This window comes from Lutzomyia longipalpis, chromosome 4 (genome assembly GCF_024334085.1).
Source record: "Lutzomyia longipalpis isolate SR_M1_2022 chromosome 4, ASM2433408v1".
Lineage (NCBI taxonomy): Eukaryota > Metazoa > Arthropoda > Insecta > Diptera > Psychodidae > Lutzomyia > Lutzomyia longipalpis.
Genome location: NC_074710.1, coordinates 18,773,365 through 18,799,336, shown reverse-complemented (window position 1 = coordinate 18,799,336; position 25,972 = coordinate 18,773,365). Strand labels below are relative to the sequence as shown.

General features: G+C 33.1%; 1 protein-coding gene across 2 annotated transcripts in view; it reads right to left on the bottom strand.

Annotated features, from left to right (window-relative positions):
- Positions 1–1,759: 1,759 nt before the first annotated feature.
- The window catches only part of LOC129795400 (beta-1-syntrophin), an 89,580-nt gene continuing 65,367 nt past the window's right edge, over positions 1,760–25,972 (bottom strand). Inside the window, exons 6-11 of one of the 2 annotated variants that reach the window (XM_055836640.1) lie at positions 16,188–16,405; positions 14,773–14,855; positions 7,973–8,093; positions 7,698–7,871; positions 5,779–5,952; positions 1,760–5,628 (exon numbers count right to left, since the gene is read on the bottom strand). In XM_055836640.1, coding sequence (XP_055692615.1) covers positions 5,545–5,628; positions 5,779–5,952; positions 7,698–7,871; positions 7,973–8,093; positions 14,773–14,855; positions 16,188–16,405 — 854 coding nt within the window. In that variant the 3' untranslated portion in view covers positions 1,760–5,544. Of the gene's footprint in view, positions 5,953–7,697; positions 7,872–7,972; positions 8,094–14,772; positions 14,856–16,187; positions 16,406–25,972 lie in introns of both variants that reach the window. The other variant, XM_055836639.1, reaches the window with a different exon arrangement.

The window sequence follows — 25,972 nt, the reverse complement described above, 5'->3', positions numbered from 1 at the left end:
CAAATGGAGCCACATACATGTTCCGTCAGCTCTTCTATTAAAGGAATCAATCATTTGATGGGAGGAGGAAGAATATATAGGTAAAGTAATTCCTTAAGATGGGTGAGAAATTCCATCTAAACACGTTATCTTCTACTTTGCTTTCTCACATCTATTTCGGCAATTAAGCATAAATATTTAATTATCGATTCACACGAGCATACAGCAAAGTTTCATCCAATTTAATTCACTTTCATGCTTCCATCATGAAAGAATGCAAAAATCTTTTAAGAATAAAATTCTTAAAATTCCAAGAATTTCTTCCGAAATTTTAACGATATTTCAAGGATTTCTTGGTCGCTCAATGCGACCCAATAATTAAGAATAAATAAAATATTAAACAAATATGCTGCGTTGGAAGCTCTAATTGTTTCATCTGAGCTTGCGGTGGACTTAGGATAAGGATGGAGCAACAGTGTGGCTGAGCTCGAAATCTATAGCATTTTGCGTCATGCTGAGCCCATCAATCTTTGTGAACAACTTCAACACATAATACCAATACAAACATCCCAGACGTTTCATCTATCCCCCCTTCAGGCAGGTCTTGTTCTTAAGTGAATGAGAAATACTACAGATGAGTGAAAAGGAGATTATTCATTTTGCGTGCTCTCATCAAAAATACGCAACCAAATATTTTTTTAAAAAAAACTTCTCGGAAACATTTTAAAATAGCAAAAAAACAACGTTTACCAGTTGACTGAAAGGATTTGTTAAAAAGTCAAGCCTCTAACTTAACACTTGGAGGATCGAATTTTCTAACCTCAAAGTTTAAACTTCATTTTCTCTTAAAAGAAAATATATTTCTAAGTTTTCTTTCGACGATATTGAAGTAATGAAACTTTCCTACACATAGATGTAGAAATTATCACGATATGTTTAAGAGATTTTATTCTATAACGATTTAAAAAAAAGTCTAATTGGCCACTTTGGCCAGCAAAATCCTCCAAGGGTTAAAGTAAAAAAAAACATTAAAATGAATAAAATCCTTTTGAATTTTATATTTTCTCCGTTTTCTTCTTACTCTCTAAAATTGATAGATTAATATCTCTGTCCGTTCGCAAAAAAAACCTTATATTAAACGCTATAATTACACTTTAATACGGAGCAAGCACGTTTGCATCCGTACACCTTGCCTACCAAATCCGATCTGTCATTTTTGCCGCCAAATTATTCCTCTTTCCCCACATTCTCTATTTTCACCACTCGAATTCACCACTTTGAGTACCGCGCCAAATTCAAATATTATTTTATTTCATAAGTTTTCTGAGCAACATTTTGTATCTACCATACGTAGTAACTGTTAAATAAAAATTCTGACCAATACTCACCCGATGTAGTTTTCCATCCTAAAACACACCGATGGTAGGAAGTGGCGGAAGTGATACTTACTGTGCTGTGTTACCATCCCTGTCTGGTTGGATGGTGGGCAAACCGGGGGAAATCTCGTGGTAGTCAATCCCCCGGAAAAGTCCTCATGAGAATTGGCGTATTGCTGTGAAGGGAAAATTTACTCAACGTTTTTGGTTCGTCCGTGTGTGTGTGTATGGGAGTTTGGAATATTTACACGCCGTCGAACAATGAAAAGTTTGCGGTTAGTGTTTTCCATGTTGGATGAATAGTGCCGTGAAATTGCTGAGACTGCAAATGTTCTCACCATGTGAAACAATGAGATAAGAAAGTTTTCACAAGGAAAATTGAGAATTTCTCCACACACACGTAATAATTTTCCAACTTTTCCCACATTTATTAAAACTTAATAATATATTGACAGATTCCTCCATTTCTTCTTCTCATTCTATTGGGCTTTAGTTTTTTTTTCTTAAGTTTTTCTTGGACTACAAAGACATCTCTTCATTCATTTTTCACCTAACTAATGAATATGTTCTTGTTTTTCTTCGCTCCATTGTAAGAGTTTATTGTTCAATGGAGTTGGCCCTAAAGTTGTAAAGGAATTTTTTCTTAAATTATTCTAGAGCATCTTTGATGAGAAATTTTTTACATTTTCCAGGAATAACCACACTTTACTTGAACCTTCAACAACACTCTACAATAATTTAAAATCAAAAATTCCTTTCACCTCAGAAACTAACTCCATGTATTTTGAATAAGACTCTTTCAGAGGAAAAATATTAGTATATATAGCTAAAATTAGTCTATATGTTTTGTTTTCCTTTTAATCATTCATTTTAGTAAAATTGCATTATATAAGGGTTTTTTCTTGTTTCCTTTTCTACCTATAAATAAAATCTAATCTCTATAATAATATATATTTTATTATGCTGAGATTTGATTATTGAATCTATAAAGATGCTAAACTTTGATTTATTTATGTTTCTATTTATGTATGTATTATATCTTCCAAAATCTCACGTTAATAGATATGAAGATTTATTGATGATATATATTATGTTCTATTATATATTACCAATTTGATGGGTTTGCTGAAAAGGGGGGAAAGGGGGAGACAATAATCTCTTGATGCAATTTATCATTTAACTTCGGTCCATTTCTTTGTTACATGCACTTCTCTAGTATATATGCTTTTCATATGTATATGTACAGCAAATCCCTCCGCATTGAAGAATATTGTTCTCATAGAAAATCCCGCCATTAATGATAAAGTTTTATCAGCTAGAGTTTTTTTTTTCATTTTCCTTTTGGATATGCTAATATTGATTCAGTTTTTATTCACAAATTCATTTAGTTTATATTAGGTAAGTTTTCTTTTTTTAAAAGGTTTTGAAGGTTTTTTTTCTTTTTCATTGACACTGTGATGTTTCGCAGTACATAAAAAGTTCTTGCTTGAGGTCTTCAGCTTTTAACGTTATTTATCAAGATGTTTAATCGACGTAATACTGTGAAGTATCACTGTATATGGGACTACTCAATACTTTTTAATTAATCCAAGAATTAATATTGATTATTTAAAAGAAAATTGGAGAAATAGTCTCCCATAGATCAATTTTAGAACTTTTCTGGGACATTCAAAACACTACAAATTAGTCAAAAGAAAAAATTGATTAATAAATCGATTAATATCGAAATTTTGCCATTTAGAGCGTCCCAAAAAAATCCCCAATTTCCACTAAAATAATTTTAAAAAAACAGAGAATGAATTTGAAATTAACTTTGGTAAAGATTTTGGTTAATGTTTCAATATAAAGTTTTTCTTAATAAAAACTCAAAAGAATTATTAAGAATTGTTTAAGAAGCTATAAAAATTCAATTTGAAAAAAATTTTTTTTTTCAAAATCTTCCAAATAAAACAATAAAAAAACGAACTTCTATTGGATTAGTAATATTAATCCCTATCTAAGTATTAAGAAAAATATTCACTAAATAAAACAAATATTGTCGAAAAATAATAAATTAAATGAATATTATCAAAATTAATAAAATTTTCCCAATGCAAGGGGTAACCAACTAATGCTTAGAATGCACCGAAAGTGGCAAAGGGATGGCTCCTCTTATTATAATATATTCTCATAATCCTAAACTTAAATAATTTCAAAAACTCATTAAAAGATAAAGATAAAAAACAACTTTATTTTGTATTTAAAAAAAAAACTAGCAAAACTAATCGAATATTTGCCAAATAAAACAAAATATTCTCTAAAGTATACGATTTTTGTCAAAATTTAACGAATATACTTGTAAACTATTCGATTTTTTCTCTTAAGGTATTGAAACTCTAATTAATTTTTTTTTTCGAAAAAATAAACAAATATTCTCTAAATTAAAGGAATACACACCAATTTAAACGAATCGTTCTCTATATTTCTATTCTTTTCCTTTTAAATTTTATAGTTGAAATCCTTCCGCATCCATACAGCCGTTATTTGCAAGAAGTATTAAAAATTCCTTAAAGTAAACGAATACTCGCAAAATGAATAATTAAAAAATTCAAACTAATATTCTCTAAATTGTAGGAATATTCTTATAAACCTATTTTTTTTTCAAAATTTAACGAATATGCTCAATATTAAAAGAATACCAATTTCAAAATTTTGACGAATACTGGTAAAGAAACGAAGGTTCTCAAAATTAAAATGATTTTCTAAAAATTCCACGAATATTCTCTTAATTTAAAAAAAATTCTTCAGATAAAACAACAATTGCTGAAAATCTTGTTTTGAAAAGTTTAATAAATATTCTTAAAATCAAACAAGTATTCGTAATATTCAACGAATACTTACAACATTAAACGAATATATTCGTAAATCTTTTTTTTTGTCTAAATTAAACGAATACTCGTAAAAAAGAAACGAATATTTAGATAAATATTCTACAAATAATTTAAGACCCGCAAATTTAAATAAATAAACGTCCTCATCATTATAGGTTTAGTTTGCAAGATTTTAAAGAGAATTATTAAAATTAAAAAGAATATTCTCTAATTAATATTCTAAGAATAAAATGAATATTCGCAAAAATTTAACATTTATTCGCAAAATTTAATTTAGTTTAATTTTTCAGCAATGTTTTTTTAATTTAATTTCTTTCGCATAAAAAAAATAAAAATTCTTAAATTAATATATTTTAAAAATTAGGTTTTCTTTTCAGCCTAAATCATTACTATTGAGTAGCCCCTTGATTTTTTCTCATTGTCTCTCCCTTCAAAACCGGGCTCATAACACATCTCTATGTAGCAGTCTGATTAACTATATGAGAAACAAAGAGAATATTTACCATCTATCGCTTAAAATTTACGTAAAACTATAATTAATTTTTATTTATTATCACAATTCGCTCTACTTCCATTACTTTTCCATACACAGCGATTTTTTTTAATGTAAAAAATTCTCAACAAAAATATTTTAATTAATTATTAATTATTTTAAAAATGTTCTATTGGATTAATAGAAGATTTTTCTTTTGATATTAACAAAAATATTTTGTGCGTTCAACAAATTGTTCAAATATGAGGAAAACTTTTATTCTTTGAGGGGGGTTAAAGGTCAGGCGGAGGCGGGGGTGGAACTTATCATCATTTCAATATACAAAAATGGACAAATGAATTTCCTCCTTCATTGAAGAAAGCACTCAATTTGTTTCTTCTTCACCCTTAAACATCGAGCTAAACATTATGTAGCTTTTCTCTTTCTTTTTTTTTATGCTGTGTACAAAAATATTGGAGACTTTTATGCGTCTCCTCTCTATTCAATTTTCTCTTGAGAATCTCAATTCGGGGAAAATTGCAAAAGTTGCACATTTTTCTGTGCTCTCTCTCTCTCTTTCTCTTCATATATAGTTTGCTATATGCGAACAATCTGTAAAGTTAAAGGAGAGATTGGAAGATTTTCTCGTGCATGACAAAAGGTTCTTTTCATATATAGAAAAAAAAGTTTGTTTTGCACGAAAAAAAAATCAACAAATTGCACGTGAAATGTCGAGTTAAAAATTTTTATATGTGGAACTTTCCCATCGTGTCGTGAAAATAGTTTTGGAGTTTGCTTCGCTGCTGAAAGTACACTCAATGAAAATTCCACCGGTGTGTAGTTGAAGTTACGACAGTGAGTGCACTTTTGCCGAGAGACAGTTATGGAGAACGAAAACCACGGGTTTTGGGCAGCATTCCATGTCCAATTCCTTTTTTTTGTGCACAGGAGAAGAAAAAGTTTTTTTTTTTGCTTCTTTTTCTCACAAAAAAAATGTTCTCAAGTGGGCAGATAAATTGAATTTTTTTCCACTCAGTGGAAAAACGAGGGAAGGGAAAACGGAAGAAAAATCATTACTTACAATTTCCCCGTCGTCTGCACCAAAGTCCAAAAAGAGGCAACGAATCCCATCATCGGCTGAAGCTTTGAGTCGATCGAAGGGATGACACCATATTGCTTTACTCGATGGCCCAATACCACCCTCAAGTAGGGAGAATCCACGATCCAGATGCACAATCAATTGGCACGGACGACCCTTTTTGGCCCACAGCAATGGTCAAGGGATTTAGCAGCAGCAAGTAGAAGTGGAAATTCATTAAAGCAAAACCACCCACTATTGTCTCCCCCAAAGTTCGTATAAATTGGGTGGCTGATTGTGCAATTCATGATTTATAGACCCTCTCGTGTGCAAAGGGGTTGATGGCTAGCCAAAAAGGGAGGAGAGGACTAAATACGAACACCGTGCTTAAAAAGACCCCCTCTCAACTTTTTTCTCTATGAAAAACTTCTCAAATAATTAATCAATTCAGGACAGTTCTTTTTAAGTTTTTTTAAGTTTTCAAAAACGTTGAAAATGTATTAAAAATACAATTTGACAATTTTTTGCAAAAGTTTGACATTTCTCTTCTAACATTTAATGCAAGTTTTTAACTGTTTAACGTTTATTTTCTAATATTTAATGATTCAATCATTTGATATTCGTTTTAAGTATAAATTTATTTTTTAACGTTTGACACTTTTTTCTGAAGTTTGATATATTTGTTTTTAATAAACACTTACGTTCGTTTTAGCAACTTAAGCTTTGTTTTCTAATTCACGCATTTGTAAAATTCTGATGTTTCTTTTAAAATCTCTACGTTCGTTTTAATGCCAAATATTTCATTTCTACCGTTTGACACATTTTTTTAACGTCTGATATTTCTTTTAAAACATTGAGTCCTTTTTGGAGCCTAATGTTTCTGACTTTTTTTTTAAGTTAGACGTTTCTTGTTGTTGCGGGAGAAAAAAAAACAACTTATACGTTTTCTGCCACGAACAATTTTTAATAAACAAAATTTTTAAGCGAAAAAAAAAACAATTTTTTATTAAATTTAAAGTTTTCCCTTTCACTTTCATATAAATATATTAATATATAAAAAAAAAACAAAAAATATTAGGTACAATTTAATGGAAAAAATGTAAGGAGTGAATCAAAGGGAGTTGTTGCCGTGGCGATGAAGCAAAAGAGAGAACGGTGGTGAATCCCATGCAATTATTATTCGGAGTCTCGGCTCTCTGATTTCTCTATTAACAGAGGATCGAGAGCTGCCCAAATTGCTCTGTATGTTGGGTTCTTCTGAATTCATTTAAAATTTAAAAGCCAGTGCAACATTGTCACATTTGTTTCACATTTTACCCTCATTTGACATTTTCTCTTCTGTTTGCAATTTTTCCTTAATTTTTCCTTTTTTTTTAGAGCAATGTTTGTAATTTTTTCTTAAGAAAATTTTAATTTTTTCAATAACTTTTCTTTTATTATTTATTAATTCTATTTCAAATAATTCTGAACAGCATAGTTTTATCACAGAATTATGAATTTTCCTATCCAAAATCTTCCATTAGAAAATTACCTTTCTTTTACTGCTTTAAAATTAAGACTTTTAGACCACAAAACAGTTTATTTCCCTAGAGAATAAAAGGAAAATTTGGGGGGAAATTGCAGGTAATTAAGGTAACGTACAGTAGGTTTAATGTCTCCAGAAGAGAGAAGAGAAATGTTTAAAAGCGAGAAATTAAAGGTGATCATCTCAATTTCTCAGCAATTAGCTTGAGTTTAATTGTGGTGGTTGGATGAGACCAATAAGTATCCCGTGGTGTTCTGTGAGGGCTTTAACTACTAAAATATCCCATGAATGCCCCCACAAGGACACAAAACAATGGATGGGCAATCTATCAAGCTCTATATATAGCTAGATATATAGGTAGGTATATATAGATATGGAGTAAAGTGCGTGGTTTTACCTGATAGAGGCACCGAAATGAGAATTCCCGCTGGTAGTTCACGGCATTGTGACTACCCTGGACCAGAGCTCGTGCCCATGCCGCCATATCCCGGTGCGTCTCTGCACGCAGCCAATGACTGATGACACCCCTCGCTGTCCCACATCGTACGCAAAATACCGTACTCTGATGTGCCTGTGTGTGTGTGCGTTTGTTATAATTAAATCATTCAAATCGATTCGCCCCTCACGCAAATACACAATCATTGAATCCGGGAGCGAATGTAATTTACTTACCGCACTATTTGAATTAACCGATGATGAATTTCCGGCACCGGCAAGCCGTGTGGACGCAAGGGCACAGCATTCCAGTGGTCGACTCCATGCTTCAATGGACCACGGTGCACTCTCGTATATCCTGGAATTTATTTTATGTTTTAAAAGTTAAAACAAACACTATAAATTCAATATGTAATTTGTATGAAGGAAAAAGGAAATTACGAGGATACTTTATTAGGTTCTATCTTTGCTATCTACACATAGTATTACAAAGAAGGGCGAAAGTGCCCAAATCGTTTCGGCCCTTCCTCATTTGAGGGGAAGGTAGATGGCGCATGAGGTCTTTTTAAGGAAATTTGGGGGTAAGCGAAATGCAAGGAGGACCTTCCTCCCATTCACAAGATCATTTGCTTTCGAGCGCTCATGGTGATCACTTGAAGGGTCGCATGAACTGAGCGTTTTTTCTATATGGACTTTTTTCTATATGGACTTTTTAGCTGTGATTCTTTCGAAGAAAAGAATAGCACAGCTTCTGTGTCCACTCTAAAACTCAAGGTCGTCGGATCGGGCTCAAACTTGGTATGAGCACGAATTAGGGTCCCCACATTTCAAAAAACGTATGCGCCGAAAAACTTTTCCGGCCGTCCGGCCGTCCGTCCGTCCGGCCGTAGTTAGTCCATACAGAAAAAAAGTCCATATAGAAAAAACGCTCAGCTCATGCGACCCTTCAAGTGATCACCATGAGCGCTCGAAAGCAAATGATCTTGTGAATGGGAGGAAGGTCCTCCTTGCATTTCGCTTACCCCCGAATTTGCACCAGTCCGCGCGCCATCTACGTTCCCCTCAAAAGAGGAAGGTACGGAACTCTTGGATTTTTTCATCCCTTCAGAGATTGTATTACTATATAAAATTATTATACAATGGTTCTATCGAAAAGGAGTTTATTCATTTTTTTCTTGCTGGTACAACAATTTTCGGAAATATCATAGCCAAACCACGCCCATGTTGAATCTCAAGCTGCATTGACATTAAGCCAATGCCTTTAGAGATAAATATTTGAAGAAAAAAATGTTTGGTATAAGCAATGCAGCATATGCTTCGTGAATAAAAGGAACACGGGAAAATCATCTTTCAGATGGATCCCGTAATAAATACAAAATAAATTAATAAAGTAACTGAATATTGTAGATGTCCTACTTGAATAAACAAACAAAAACACGGAGCCGAAAGCTCCGGAAAATGTAGATTTTTTTCTGGAAAAGGATCCATTTCACCGACGAAAAACCTGGATGGCCATTAAATGAGCATTACGTTAGGAAAAAGTCAACATAAATAATTATTAAGTATTAATGCTTGCAATAAAATTTAATGAGCATAATGGCAAAAAAAAGAAACAAACCAGCAATGATGGGAAGCATATGCTTTTTCGTTAAAATCAAAGAAATGTTGTACGTGATAAATTTGGATTAGTAATTACTATTTCTTCAACAATATTTCAGAGACGAAGAAAAATCTGCTACAAACCGTGAAGCATATGCTTCATTTAAAAAAAAACATATAAGGTTTAGCAAAGAAAAATTTTAAATATGTAAGGAGATTAAGCTTAATTATGTTGTGAATTTATGATAGTTTTATTATTATTGAAAAGTCAGTGTAAAAATGTTCATTGAAGAAGTGAAGCATATGCATCATGAGCGAGCAAAGCACAATAATATGTCATATAGGCACATTATACTGTATCCTTCAGATTATCTCTCGCTCTTGAAGCGAAAGGTACTGATAGATTAAAGCATTAGAGCAGTGACGCATATGCTTTATGCATTGAAATATAGAATAAGATACACACTTGGGTTTGGTTTACGTGTTGTAAGACAAACAGTGTTTCTTGCCGGTATACAAAATAATATTATAAGTGCCCTAAAATGAATAGAATCCTTTGAAAAAAAAATTCAATTTAATCAAGAAATTCAAAAGAATCAACAACATTTTTTCCTATTAAAGCTACCCTAAGAGAGAAACGTAAGAACTCTAAAATGAATAAACTCCTTTCAATTCACGAAGAATGGAATTTCATCAATATCTCAGTTCTCAGAAAATCGAAATTTTTTTACCAGCAGAGATTTATCTTAACTGTAAAAATAAAGTTTCCCAAAAAGCTCTTTTTCCCCAAAAGCTTTTCTATATTGGATAATAATTCATGATATTGTGGAAAAAGTGTCAGTGAAGGATAACACTCAATTGACCACAAACATGCGCGACATTCAATGAGATTTAGTGCTCACACTGAATCTTATGTGGATATTGTATGGAGACAACATTCGTAATCCCCATGTGAATGGTTAAATTCCATGAGGAAAATCCCAAAGAAAGAAAACTCCCAGTTATAGTCTTTCAGTTTGTCTTTCTTTTCTTTTCTGTGTGCGGGGATTTATCCAATTTACACGGAACTGGACGGAAAAATAGATAACTACAGAGAAGAAGATTTCTTCCTTCGTGGAACTATTCATCATTCATCCATTTAAGATGAATCTTGTCGTGTTTTCTCTACTACACCATGACGCTATTTAATTTATTTTCGAATTTTCTTTTCCTTATTTTTTTCAACTTTTCTTTAGTTTTCGTGCTTTTCTCAATGCAATTTATATATCAAAAATTAACGTGGAAAATAATAATAAATAAAAATAATTCTGTATTATACAGCAAAATATTAAAACCTTTTTTTTGAGGAGGGGTAAATCCATATAAAGTTAATAACAGGGTAACCTCATAAAAATATCTCAATTAAAAAAATCAAAATTATATATTACACCATGAAATTCGTCGATGTGGAAATAATTTCCACCAAAAAAGCACAGTGTATATGTAATTAAATTCAATTTATGGTTTTGCGGATTTGCATTAATTTTCATTCAATAACTGCTTTTAACGACACCATAAAAAGCTTGTATAAAAGTCTTAACTTCAGTGATTGTTCTGTTCAGGCTACAAATTAAAATTTCCCAGCATAGCAGCATAAATTGTACACACATAAAATGCTGGGGGTTGCAAAATTTTAACATCTTAATTTCATAAAACTCATTCTACTTTGAAAGGGAGATGAGTAAAATATTTTATTGAATAATTGGTTTATTCAAAATATTTTAGCACATTCAAGCCAAGTATAATATTCGAGTATTTTAATTACTGAATGTAAATAATTGTATCAGACAGAAAATTATATATTTTTTTTTCTATCAGATTTTATAACGAAAGAAAAAATACACGATGTGTAATAAATTGTTGGTTCAGGTAGAAAAATCTTACCCAGTTGACCTGAAATGCTTATTTTATCGGTATTTCTTCTGATCATTTCTGAAATTTTTTACTTAAATAAAATCTTCAAATTCTGTATAACCAAAACACAATTTCCACTGAAGAAAAGCTGATGCAAGGGATTTGAAGTTTTGTGCGTCAACACATAACCTCACAAAAAAGTAGTAATTTATCAAACACTCTGCTTTTTCCTGGCAAGAATCTCTAATTTTACAAATTATTAGAAATTTCAAAGAGATTTTCAATTAATTATTATTCTTGTTTAGAAGGTTTTCAGCTGAGCAATAATGATGCAAAGGATTTGAAGTTTTGTGCATATTATAGAGAATTTTATCAAAACGTGTGTCAGCCGGGTTAATATCAATTTATTACGGCGTAATTAATTCAAAACTAACAATTAATGTAGGTATTTTATTTCAAGTGATGCTTTAAATAACATTCTAGTTTTTTATTTTATTTTTTTTGTCGATGTTTTTCATTAAAGGATAGTTTAAAAGAAATACAAATCCAGGCCCTGTACACGGTCTACTTTGTTTTGAAGTTGAAGAGCATAAATGACTCACTCTTTGTATGGGAATTTTTCGCCTTTGGTAATAAAATTTTAATTTTTTGACATTTAGAATTCTGATTGCACGCTGAGAATCTATCATTTTGTAGGTTATTAGTTGTAGAATTTATTGGTACAAACGGATTTGAGATTGATACTGTCATTAAAAAAGCGCAGTCCAACTTCATTTCGTACCAATGAATTCCATACAAAAATTGAGTCGCGTACATGGCCTGTACAAATCAAAGCTCATGCGAGAGTATGAAAATGAATACTCTCCTTTTGAAAAAAGGTTTGTTTCCAGGGAATCATGTCATGAAGAAATGTTTTTTTTTCAAGAGGATAAAAAATACTCTAAATTGAATGAAAAATATTTTATATATTTTTAAAAAAAATAAGCAATGATGTAGAAGAATTATTCTGTGTAGAATTAAACGACGATGGGTGTATGCTTAGCTGAGGAACTACAAAAGTTACTAAGGCAACAAAGACTAACCATTTTCCATGTTAAACAGCATAATATAGAGGTGGAGAGACCTTTTTTTTCCTCTATATTCCTCCCGTTTTAGAGGAAGAAAGGTAAAAAAGACACAATAAAGGAACTCAGAAAGTCAAGAGAATGGTGGGCAATTTGAAGCATGAAATTAAATTCAATGGGCATTAAGTGAAGAGCAAAAATTTTCTCAAATGGCAATTGCATGGGAAATTCCCGCATAGAGAAGACACACCACCCACCAACCCACTCAGGGCTGTGGTGCCGGTGAAAATGGTTGAAATGTGAAACTTCAGGGTATGGAGACAAGTGTTGGATAATGGTCGTTCATTAGGTGGTCAATGACGATGGCATGTGCAGCCGAGGAACAAAGAATCGATGCACCATTTTATTTATGAACTCTCCCCCAACTGCCTGACTGCGAATTTTAGCAGACAACGAAAGCTCTCTTCCACTATATGGGGAATGGGATTAAGCTCTTTTCTACCCAATGGACACCGCACATTCACTTTGCACGGAGGATTCTTTTCCTCTTTTAACAATCTCATGGGCTTTTTTTTCGCTTCTCTACAACGCAACATGTTACAAATTTTTTTCTCTGTGTTCATCCACCTCTCATGGGGATTTCTGCTTCTCTCTGTGTTCGTTATTTCTCGCCTCCTTCCCTATTTTAGTCCCATGTGGTGCACGTATATATAGTTAGGGGGGAAACTTTCTCTGTAACATCCTCATTGAGATTATTTGTCAGAACATATTCTAAATGAAGAGTCATGTCCACCATGTGACAACTTATTTAATTCACTATTTTGCTTTAGTTGCTTTAATGGATTAAAAAGATATATAAAATTCTTGTTTAAAGGAGTTTATTAATTTTTTTAATGTAAACACAACGTCATTGTAAAAGACACAAAAAGACATAAAAATATTTTAGAGAATTAGTGTGGAAATGCTTATTTTCGCCCATAAAGCATATGCTTCACGGTTTGTAGCAGATTTTTCTTCGTCTGTGAGGTTTGGTTAAACAAAATAGTAATAACCAAAATAAATCCAAATTTGTCACGCAGGTACATGTATTTGATTTAAAAAAAATCAAAAAAGCATATGCTTCACATCACAGTTGGTTTTCATTATTAATTTCGGCATTATGTTTGTGACATATTACTTACCCGAAATACTTACATAAAAATTATTTAATTAAACCGTATATCTACAGCATTCAATCGATGATATTTACGAAGCATATGCTTCATTGATTGTAGTAGAAATTTCTTTTGTCTTTGAGGTTTGTTGAAGAAATATATGGTAATTACCTCATTATTAATTCAAATTTTTCACGTATGTACATTTATTGCATTTTAACGAAGAAGCATATGCTTCCCATCACTTCTGGTTTATTTCTTTTTTTTTCGCCATTATGCTCATGAGATTTTTTTGCAGCTGTTGCAGACCAAACACTTACTAATTAATTATTTATTCGAACTAGACACCTTTAATATTCATTCGATGATCTTCACGAAGCATATGATGCATTGCTTCAATCAACAATTTTACTTTGACTTTTTAGTAATAAATAAATAAATTTAAATTTAAATAGTAATAAATTTGATAGTGGGAAATGCTTCTTCCAGAAAATTCATAAAGGAAGAGCCAACACCGTTAAGGATATTCTCTGTCTGTAAGCCAGGATTTTGCAGAGAAAGTCCAGACTTTTGGTCATTTAGTGAACTCTTAAAAATTTTCTCAAACTGTAAAATGACTTCATCCCTTTCAAATGTATACATAATCAACTTTTCCAATGCAACGACGAGGGAGAAAGGATGGAAAATTGCATGAAGCAAAAATGCATCATTTTATGGGAACACTTCAAACTGTATTAAGACACTCTCTTGGAGATAATTGTAATTACTCTTCATGTAATGTTGTCCCCGTATGTATACAAAAGTTGCCATAGGGCATAAAAGAAGGTGAATTCGTTGGCACAGAGGACAAACTATGTGCAAGCATCTTAATGACTCTTGATATTGTCGAGCTGATACACACAAGACGATGAAAATGCATTTAAAAAGGGAATTTTAAAGTAGAAACGTGTATGAATGGATGGAAAAATATTTTGAAGAAATTTTCTTGAGGAGTAGATGAGGGAAAATAATATCACAAAAATGCATAAACTCCTTTATTTATTTGAAGCTTTTTCTCATGGTTCTTATGCTCTAAAATTATTCAAATAGAAAGTAAGGCAAGCAACAAGCTCTCTTTCTCATTGGACCATGTAGAAGAGTCATGTAAGGTCATCTCTAAAGAATTTATCACTTGACTTGTTCCATTTCCAACTAAGCTTGATTACCACCCCCTCCTATCATCCCACACCCGTCCTCTTAATAAACCACATATTAGTGCTTTTCCCCGTTTGGAAGGAAAATGGAGATGGTTGGAAAAAAAACGTGCATTCCACTAATTTCAGCTTACCTAAGCTCCCGGTCTGTGACTGCAACAAATACAGGTTGCCATCTGTCTGTGTCATCAGAGCTCTCTGAACTCGACCGTCCATTCTGCAATGGGAGAAAATTACTTTTTTTCTCTTCTTTTCTCTGCATCGTCCAGCTTCAATGAAATGTTTTTTTTTCCATGCACAAACATTGCAAACATAAGGTTCAAATTAAATATTTATACAAAAGCATCTTTGACTTTTTTCTTTAGATAAAAAGAATGTTTTTGCTTTGAGAAGGAAAGTGAAATGTATTTGCAAAATGAGCTTTCTTTAGGGGATGAATTTAATTGATTTTCACAGAAGCTTGAGGAATAGTAAATATTTCTTTTATTTTATTTTTTGCATTATTATTCAAATTAATCAAAGAGAATAATTCCAATAATTAGAATAAACTCAATTTCAGAAAGGAGTTTATTCATTGAAATATGCGGGCAAATACACATTCGATGAAGCAATCGAAAATGTACTGTAAAATGGGGCGATTAAGATTGTTTTTTATAGCATAAATGACGTTAAAATGTGTCTCAAAAACAAACTTTGTGTCTGTTTTTATTACATTGAAATGCGTTAAAAATAAACTTTAAAACTATAATTAATGAAACATCATGGCGAATGTTTCATGTAGGTACTTATTTAAAATAAATAAAAAGGGTAACATTGCCAAAACCACTGAAACATTGATCTTTGTATCAATGCGATGATATTTATTTCATTGATGCACTTAAAAGTCCTTTCTGTCACAATAAAATCATGTTTTATGACCTTTTCCACGTCAATTCTGTGCATTTAATCCTTTAACGTTTTTTGGGTCATACGCTGACCCAAACGGGAAACATTTTATTTTTTGAATTATTTATGAATGTAATTGTTTTTCCATGTTACAAATGCATCAAATTTACGCATAAGGGGCCAAAGAAGACGTTCTGAAAGAGAAAAGTCCTCTAAAAAAATTCATAGAATAAAAATCGCGATAAAAGAGCGCATGTTTCAATGTTTTTATGTTTCACGTTGGACGTTAAAGGGTTAATTAGCACGCTTTAGAACTCACTAAAATATCAGAAATTAAGACAAATAAAACGTTATAAGTTATAATTGGGAAACTTTTCATTTCAAACGTTTGATATTTATTCTAACGATTGACGTTTCCTTGGGCGTCACTTTTTAAATATTTAACAATAAGATTTCTTTTCTAACGTTTGATATTTATTTTCCAATGTTTATTTTTTTTTTAAATTTCTGACGTTTTCTTACAAACATTTTTGATAATTCTTTTGTGCGTCTGATTTTCATTCCAACATTTGCCGTTTATTTTTGAACAGTTTCAACCGCTATTATTAGTTTAACGACTTTTCCAGTCAATTAATTGAGTCAATTGCAAATGGATTCTACTCACTTGTTCACAACCAATTCTTCTGCTGAGCCATCCGATGTACTTTAGTTCCCCAATGATACTAGCTAATGACCGATTTGCCTCCACGAGAGCACACTGAGTACTCCTCGCCATTGTTGAATGCAGAGCATTGAACCATGCTAGTGCTTCTTGTGAATCCGATGCACGCAAAACACAAGAATGAATCCCATCGGGTGAATGTAATTCTATGCAGCGATTTTCTGCAAATAAAAAAAAGGAAGAAAATGGAATTTATTAAAAATTAAGCTAACGAGGAGTTGTTTTCTTTCCTCAGCTCGTTTATTTGTTTTTCTTTGTGTTATACGGATATTTTGTATATTATATAGCTATGAAGAGTACCTATAATTTTTGCAGAAAAAAAAATGTAACCCTCCGCATGTATTGATTTTAACCAGCTGTCGATGTTGAGATTGCTTTAAATGAAAGCTCGCACACACATGAATGGTTATCTGGGACAAAGTTCTCCCAAAGGGAAACAGGTGCAAAATCGGATGAGAATAAAGCGACCCAGAACGCTTCTCTTCCCCCAATGCGTTCTCCTTGGTAAATGTCCCTCAACATCAATGGAATGTTTGTGGTTTGTGCAAAAGCAAAAGAAAACAACATCGCATGGACGTCACCCCCGCAAAAAAACAGCATCCCTCTGAATTCGTCCAAAGTGAAAAGTTTCTCGATTTTTTTTTCTGTTATTTCTTATTATTCTCTGTCTCACCCAGACGACTTTCACAGGGAGGAATGGTGCAGGAGGGAGGGTCGATGTGCAAAAAGTAACAATAGTTCAGTTGCGATAAACTCCCCTGAAAAGAATCATCCCTCCCTCCACCCCCTCCCCAAAAATCCAGTGTGGGAGGATTTTTGCGAAAAACCAATTGTGGTGAGTTTTCTTTATGTCACTTTGTGGAATTTATTCTGTAAAGCTCACACAAATTGAACATAGAAAATCCATTGCATCTCCACAAAGTTTGACGTGGCGTAAAAAAAATATATATTAAGTTCTTTAAATTTTTTTTTTTGTTTGCATCGATTTGCATCCATTTGAGGTTAAAAATCGTAGAAAAATGCTAAGAATTTTAGGGTTACCTCCTCTAGGGGTTTTACCCGGAGACTTCGGGTTTCGGGGTATGATCTCTGGGCTGCGAGTTTAGGATGAATTTCTCCGGGTTACACGGTTTTAATTTTTTTTGTTTCAATGTTTCAAGTACAAGAAAACTTTAAAAAAATCGGAAATTGAAAAAGACTCTGATTTTTTTAGCTAAAGGAAAATCGTCTTAAGTCAGATCTGAGTTTTGCTAAATCAGAATAAACTTCTTTAAACTAAACTACAGTTTTCTTCAAACTATGTTTACGTTTTATAAAGTCAGTCTTAAGATTTTTAAGCCAGACCTTTGTTGTAGAATAGAATTAAGATTTTTTAAAGTCAGGCCTTTAAGGTTTCAAGGTTAGATCAGTCTAAACTTAAGCTAAACGTATAAAAGTCTGACCTAAAGGAACTAAGGTTCGGCTTAAAAAAAAATTAGGCCTGGCCTAATAAACGGCTCAGCTTTGTTTCTTGAGTCAGGCTTGACAGGCTTGAGGTCTAATACAATGTTCCTTACTTTAGAAATATTCAAGATGAAGCTTTAAGGGTTTTTATATCTAAAACAGGTTAGGTCTAGAATGCACATAGCCCTACCTCAGCATAACTTAGGAAACTTAAACTAAGTTTAGAAAAAATAAGTCTAGTTTAAAAGAACTTAATATTCCTTAAAAAACTGAGATTTAGCTTAATAGAAAGACCATGATTAAAACTTAAGCTCATTTTATAAAACTGAAGCCTGGTTTACGTTACGTTAAATGGGGTCCGAAGACTTTCATCTCCTGTGCACTGCGGCCCATATGGGCCTATTGTGCATGAAGCCTGGTTTAAGTTTAAAAAAAGCCTGAATTTAAAAAACTCAAGTCGATCCCTTATGCTGAAAAAAAATCGCGAAAAAAGCGACCTAACTTTTTAACATAAAATAAATTTAAAAAATTCTTTTAAAAAAAATTGAAATAAAAAAATGTCATTGCCTATCAAGAGATCGACGTATTTTTTTTTTTTTTAGAATAACGGACATTTAAAAATTTAGGGGAGGGGGTAGGTAAAATCTCCGGGTCAGAATGTAATATGATGTGGTAACCCTAACTAATATGATTTTTTCAAATTAAATCATACATCGTGTGTAACATTCTTCTTGGCGGAACCAATGAAAATACTTTATTCAAAGTAGAATTGCACTGAAGCCCCTCCTTCTATTGAATTTTATACCATTTTCCCCTACAAATATAAATGAATACGAAGAAGAATCTGTTTTAAGGAAAAGCTCTCTGATTGGCTAATGAATTTGGACAGAGCTCTCTGATTGGTTACCCCCTTTATCATTTACGTCACAGCCTGTGATGTGCAAGGTTCCTTCAAACGGATTATCTAGATATTTATTATCACCCCCTATTCATTCATTTAAATGTTAATATATTTCTTTCAGCAAATTAAATATTTTCTCGTCTTTGACGCAAATTTATTTCTTTTTTGTCGAAAGTCGCGTCAAAGTGAATAAAATTGGAATTCCAAAAGGTTCAAACATTCAACTTTGCTCCATCCCACACCCCTTCACCCCCATCATCCATTGCAATTCCCCTGTGTGATCCAGAGAAAGCTAGAATTTCTATTTTTTATATGTTTTCCTTTCTTGAACGTTATTTTGTACGTGCTACACTTTTACCCGGGATTGAAGGTTGTCTGGAGGGGGCGGAAGGTTGTCTCGATTGCGACAGCAAAAATAGGTCCATGGGGTGGCGGAGGGTGAAAGACAAAAAAGAGCCTCCAAAAGCACAGAGAGTTCATCGTGAGAGAAGAAAAAAAAACATGGCGGAAGGATGAGGGTGAAACGTGTTCTCAAATATCGAATTCCATGTCGTTCGTGATAATGGAAGTTAGATGGATGGCTGATGGTTTGGCATTGACTCCTCAAAAATCACCCTTAAAAACACAAATGTGAATTTATCTTGGGTGAAAAAATAAACGTGAATTGTTATCAATCAAATTTCATTAAAGTAAATTCAGTGAAAATCAATTAATTGATTTTTTTTCTTAATTGTCATTCAGATAGTTTGAAATGATGAAAAATATGTTATAGAATACAAACAAATAAATTCACATTTCATTGTTTCAATTTGTGATCTTTTCGCAGATTTAATAAGTGATTGTGTTGTTTAATTGATAAATCTTTCGCGTGTTCTAAAGTCAATATTTAAATTTCATTCAAAATGTATAAAATCAATATTTTAAAATCTTTTTTTTAAAGTATGATCTAATAGTTTTAATTCACTCAATCAATCACAATAAGTTTTTCACAGATCAAATGAGAGAAACCGAGAAAACCACTCAAATTCATTCGATCTGTTTAAAACTTTCTCACAAATTCATTTACTTGAAAAATTTCACATATTGCAAAAGACTTTGAAAGTAATCAAAAATATTAATAATAAAAAATAATAAAAATCGATTTTAGCAGATTTGACAAATTATTAATTTTTTTTTGTGTGATTCGGACCTTTCAAAATTATTGAACTAAATAAATTACTTATTATAATTTATTTTAATTGTTTCTTTAAGTGACGTCATATGACAGGCAAGTACAAAATTCAAAAGCCACTGCGCTCCCAAAATAAGGCTTTTTTCTTACCAAAATTTGGTTTTGAGCCGGAAAAGGCAATCATTTTCAGGCAGAGGGGGGTCACGGAGACAACTACTGTTGTAGGGCGAAAATTATCCGTGGCTTTTCCTGCCGATTTTTTGACTTGAAAATTCCAACTGCTTCCGAGCTCACTGGGAAAAACAAGATGACGTCGGTGAAAGAATTGACAGGCCGCAACTCAGTGGCCAGTAATAGTAAAAGGACAAGGAGTAGCCCAGGACCAGAGCCTAGGTCAAAACAGACAACAATTATGAGTAATTGGCTAAGGAAAGCCAATCCTGTGGACACCAGTAACCGATATGAAGTACTTGCCAATGTTGCCAATGACGAAAATGACAAGGAGGTTATACCTGATCCAATGGACCAGGATAACACCGATGAGATGCCAAGGGACAAGGCTCGAAATGAACCAAAGCCACCACCGATTTATGTTCACGGAGCGGAGGAAATTAAGCCCCTACGCGAGTTGCTCGACAAACATGCCCCAAATGGTTATACCCTGAAAAGCAACCGAGGAAGTGAGGTTAGAATCCAAGTCAACAATGCAACACAATACAGAGTTATTCTCAAAGAACTCACCGACAGGAAAACTGAGCTTCATTCATACCAATTTAAGAATGATAGGTCTTTCCGGGTCGTGCTGAGAAATCTTCACCACTCTACAGAACTGGAGGAGATAAAGAATGAATTGAGTATTCTTGGACACAATGTGAAGCACATTTCCAATGCGAGGGATAGAGTTACCAAAGCTCCGATGTCAATGTTCTATGTTGATCTGCAGCAGAGTCCAAACAATCGAGAGATTTACAACATAAAGCTCTTCATGCACACTGTTGTGGTTTTTGAGCCTCCCCGGCCAAGGCGTGAGATACCACAATGCACGCACTGTCAGCGCTTTGGACACACTAAGGGGTTTTGTCACAGACCGCCAAGATGTGTCAAATGCGACGGGGGGCATTTGACTGCACGCGGAAATTGAGGGATGACCAAGTTAACACTTAGAGGATTTATGTGGACACCGTGTCCATTTCGAGTTTTTAAATCGTCATAGATTAAAATGTATTGAACCTATCGTGATAAGTACCACGTCTATGTGTAGGGAATTTCAATTACTTTAAGTTAGGCTAAAGAAAATCCGGAAAATATTTTGCTTTTTAAAAGATAATTATGTTCAAAGTCGAAAATATACGCGGAGGATGGAAATGGTCACCGTGACCAACGGTTTTTTTTCGAAAAAAATCGACGCGCCCGAAGATTATTAACCATACTCCTGTGTTAAAAGATAGGAATATGGTTCATAATCTTCGGGCACGTCGAAATACTCTTTTGCACAATTGTCAAAGTGTTTACTTTTTTTTTTTTTTACATAAAAACTCCGGAAAATTCAATACTTAAAATAAGCAAATACAAGGATTAATCTAAAAAAAAACCCTTCAGGTAGCCTCCATAAATTGTTTTCTTTTGAGATTGATAAGTGGTTTCAGCGCACCCATAAAAACCAATATTTTAGATTGTCTATCGATTTCAATCTTCCATTATTTTTTTATTCAAAATTTGCGCGAAGCGCAATAAATCCCCCCATTAATTGAATAAAATATGCACGCATAGTTATTTTGCAAATGCAATCTTCCATATTTTCCTTGAAATGTTTGAAAAAAAAACCGTTGGTCATGCTGTCCAATTTCATCCTCCGCGTAAGTGGAAATTGCCCGGTCCTCCGAGTGTTAAATGTGCAAATTGTGGGGAAAACCACCCTGCAAACTATAGAGGGTGCTCCGTGCATAAGCAACTCCAGCAAAAACTGTTCCCAAAGTTGAGAGAGAGAGAGTTTAATAGAGCAAGAAGTGACCGTTACACAAATTCAAATCAAACATTTGCAGACGTTACGAGAGGCCAAAACACTGAGAGAAATGATTTGCCCAACCCGCCCATCCAGAATGAAAATGTGATTTCCACTGATATGAATGATCTCAAAACAATGATGAAAACACTTATGGAGCAAATGTCTACTATGATGAACCTTCTTACAACGTTGGTTGCTGCACAGTCAAAGAACAGTAATGCATCAACATGATGGACTCCCTCAATGTTGTTGTATGGAATGCCAATGGCTTGTGTCAACATACACAAGAACTGAAACATTTTTTAAATTTATATGACGTCAGGGCCCTGGTGTAAAGCTTTGTTCAGTACAATTTTATGCTTTTACACCGGCGCCCCCGGCTCATGGAGGCGGAAATATTTTGAACTAAACTATGTTCTTTGAAACGCTGAAACTATTGAAACATATACCCACCAAAAAAACACAATATGACATTTCCGCGGAAAGTCGTTGGAAAATTCCATCAAATTAAATATTTTATTTTTATGAAATAAAATTATAAATAAATTGAACATAAATTAATTTATAAGTAATAATATCCCATCTCAAGTGCCAGAATTTCCATTTTTAGACATTACGGGAGAATTAGGGGGGAAAATTCAAAGAATTCTGGTAAATTTTTTGGTCACTTCTGTTTTCTAATAATGAAGTGATTCTTATATGTTCTGGCGGTTCTGACTACAAGAATTTTTATCTCTTGATTTCATCCCAAAGAATCAGAACTTCCATATTTTCGACAATCAGATGTTCTTAATGAAAAAATTGTTTTATTAACACTTGGAGGACCCAAAATTTGGCGCAACGTGGAGGATCAAATTGGCAATAACTACCAGTTGATAAAATATGCTCAATAATTAATTATTAATCAGTTTATTGAACGAGGATCGAAAGATTCACTAATTCTCAATCTCTTTGAAGCATTCCTGCATATAATTACTAAATATTTAATTGAGAAAATCGTCACTGAAAAAAAATTGCGTCGAATCGATGCAAAATTGCCAATTCAAACGACTTTTTTGGCTACAATTTTACATAATTTATTATTGCGCCTAAATCATCACAAACTTTGATTCTTTAAGTAACTTTTTAGTCACTTCCGGCAATAAAATTAGTTCACATTAATTATTTTCACCGGGGAAAGGTGAACAAGAGTACTTTATTTGTGAAATATGGAGAAACATAACCTCAAAACAATGGCAAAAATGTATGGGATTTTGACTGGTAGTTATTACCAATTTGATCCTCCACGTTGGATTCTGACTTTGACCTCAATTATCTTCCAAAGAAAAGACTTTTCTCGAGATTTTCTTTCTGCTATCTTAAAGTAATTAAAATTCCCTACACATAGATGCTAAATTCATCGAGATCAGTCCAATAGATTTCATTCTGTGACGATTTTAAGGTTCCAATTGGTAGCAAGTACCAGTAAAGTCCTCTGAGTGTTAAGTTAGATTTGAGGTCACTTTACAGTACCACTTTCTTTTCCATTCACCCAATAATTCTTCAGACGAATAAAATCATTCCAAAATCAAGAATCAATCCTTTTTTTCTCAACAAAGATACTAAAGGGTTCTTTTCTTCTTCAAAATTTCTTTTAAAAAATCTTTATTAGAACAAAATCATTCTAAAATCAAGAATAAATTCTATTTTTTTTCGCGACAAATATGCTAATTATTCTTAAAGCGTTCTTTTTTTCTTCAAAATATCTTTTAAAAAAACCTTGAAAAGAATAAAATTATTCTAAAATCAAGAATTAATTCTTTTTTTTTCGCGACAAATATACTAATTATTCTTAAAGCGTTCTTTTCTTCTTCAAAATATCTTTTTAAAAAATCTTTATTAAAATAAAATTATTCTAAAATCAAGAATAAATTCCATTTTTTTCGCAACAAATTTACTAATTATTCTTAAAGCGTTCTTTTCTTCTTCAAAATATCTTTAAAAAGTTTTTAAAAGAATAAAATCAAGAATTAATTCTATTTTTTTTTTCTTGACAAATATATTAATAAAAAATTGTGGCGGCCATATTGACTAAACGGCTTAACAACATATCAAAATTTCAGACCTCTAGCTATAATAGGGGCTAAGATATAGCGCAAACAAAATTTGGGGTTATTCAAAATGGCGGATGGAGGTGTGGGGGGGGGTTGATTTGACCTCATAATCGGATGTCTTTCAGTCGATATTTTAACTTTTCCGTTAACCGCAAGTCACTATCTATCAACGTTCTCTCGCAATTTAGCTTTGTACTACAGACGCCCGGGAAAATATGTTTGGCGCATACGTTTTTTGGAATATGCGGACACTAATTCGTGCTCGTTCCAAGTTTGAGCACGATCTGACGACTTTTGATTTTGCTCGGTACACAAAAGCTGTGTCTGAAAGAAACACAGCTTAATCATTCCTAATTCAAGAATTTATGATTTTATTCTATATAGATTTTTTTTTAGATATGTTGAAGAAAAAAAGAACGCTTTAAGAATAATTAGTATATTTGTCGCGAAAAAAAAAAAAGAATTAATTCTTGATTTTAGAATAATTTTATTCTTTTCAAGGTTTTTTTAAAAGATATTTTGAAGAAAAAAAGAACGCTTTAAGAATAATTAGCATATTTGTCGCGAAAAAAATAGAATTTATTCTTGATTTTAGAATGATTTTGTTCTAATAAAGATTTTTTAAAAGAAATTTTGAAGAAGAAAAGAACCCTTTAGTATCTTTGTTGAGAAAAAAAGGATTGATTCTTGATTTTGGAATGATTTTATTCGTCTGAAGAATTATTGGGTGAATGGAAAAGAAAGTGGTACTGTAAAGTGACCTCAAATCTAACTTAATAAAACAATTTTTTCATTAAGAACATCTGATTGTCGAAAATATGGAAGTTCTGATTCTTTGGGATGAAATCAAGAGATAAAAATTCTTGTAGTCAGAACCGCCAGAACATATAAGAATCACTTCATTATTAGAAAACAGAAGTGACCAAAAAATTTACCAGAATTCTTTGAATTTTCCCCCTAATTCTCCCGTAATGTCTAAAAATGGAAATTCTGGCACTTGAGATGGGATATTATTACTTATAAATTAATTTATGTTCAATTTATTTATAATTTTATTTCATAAAAATAAAATATTTAATTTGATGGAATTTTCCAACGACTTTCCGCGGAAATGTCATATTGTGTTTTTTTGGTGGGTATATGTTTCAATAGTTTCAGCGTTTCAAAGAACATAGTTTAGTTCAAAATATTTCCGCCTCCATGAGCCGAGGTCGCCGGCGTCTGAAGATGGAATTTGCGATATCTCGGGGCCCTGTATGACGTGGACATCATCCTGATATCAGAAACTCACTTCACGTGCAAATCGTCTTTCAAAATTCCAAACTACATGCTCTATAATACGAACCACCCTGATGGGAAAGGACACGGCGGGACTGCGGTTCTGGTCAAATCAAAAATTCAGCACTATCAAAATGAGAGCTTTTGTAAAGATTTCCTCCAAGCCACAACTGTGACGCTCAGGACTTTCTGTGGTCATGTTGCCTTCTCCTCGGTCTACTGCCCTCCAAAACATAACATTAAAAGGGATCAATTTGAGGAATATTTCAGCACGCTGGATGGAACCTTCATATCTGGGGGAGATTTTAACTCGAAACACACTCTTTGGGGGTCACGCCTCATCACCGCTAAAGGAAAGGAGCTGCTGCATGTTATGCAGAAGCACAATTTTGGTCATCTCTCCACATATGAGCCAACTTACTGGCCAACGGATCGGAAAAAGACTCCGGATCTTATAGACTTCTGCGTCACAAGGGGTATTGACAAAAGGATGTGCAAAGTAATGTCCTCGGCTGAGCTTTCTTCTGACCATTCTCCGGTGATGGTCTCTCTTCTGACAAGGGTTGCGGCAGATCCGGCAAGAGTGGTGCTTCACACAAAGAGAACAAATTGGGCGGCCTTTAGGGAGACACTGGATGGGTTGGTTGATCTTCGTGTTCCGCTGAAGTCGGAGAGCGATGTTGAGATCGCGGTGGAGGATTTTACGAGAAGCCTGCAGAGCGCAGCATGGATTGCCACTCCAAAGGTGGGGGAAAGTGATGGCAACAGGGCGGAGTGTCCGAGGAAGATTCGAGATAAGCTGAAGGAAAAAAGGAGGTTGCGTCGGAGGTGGCAACA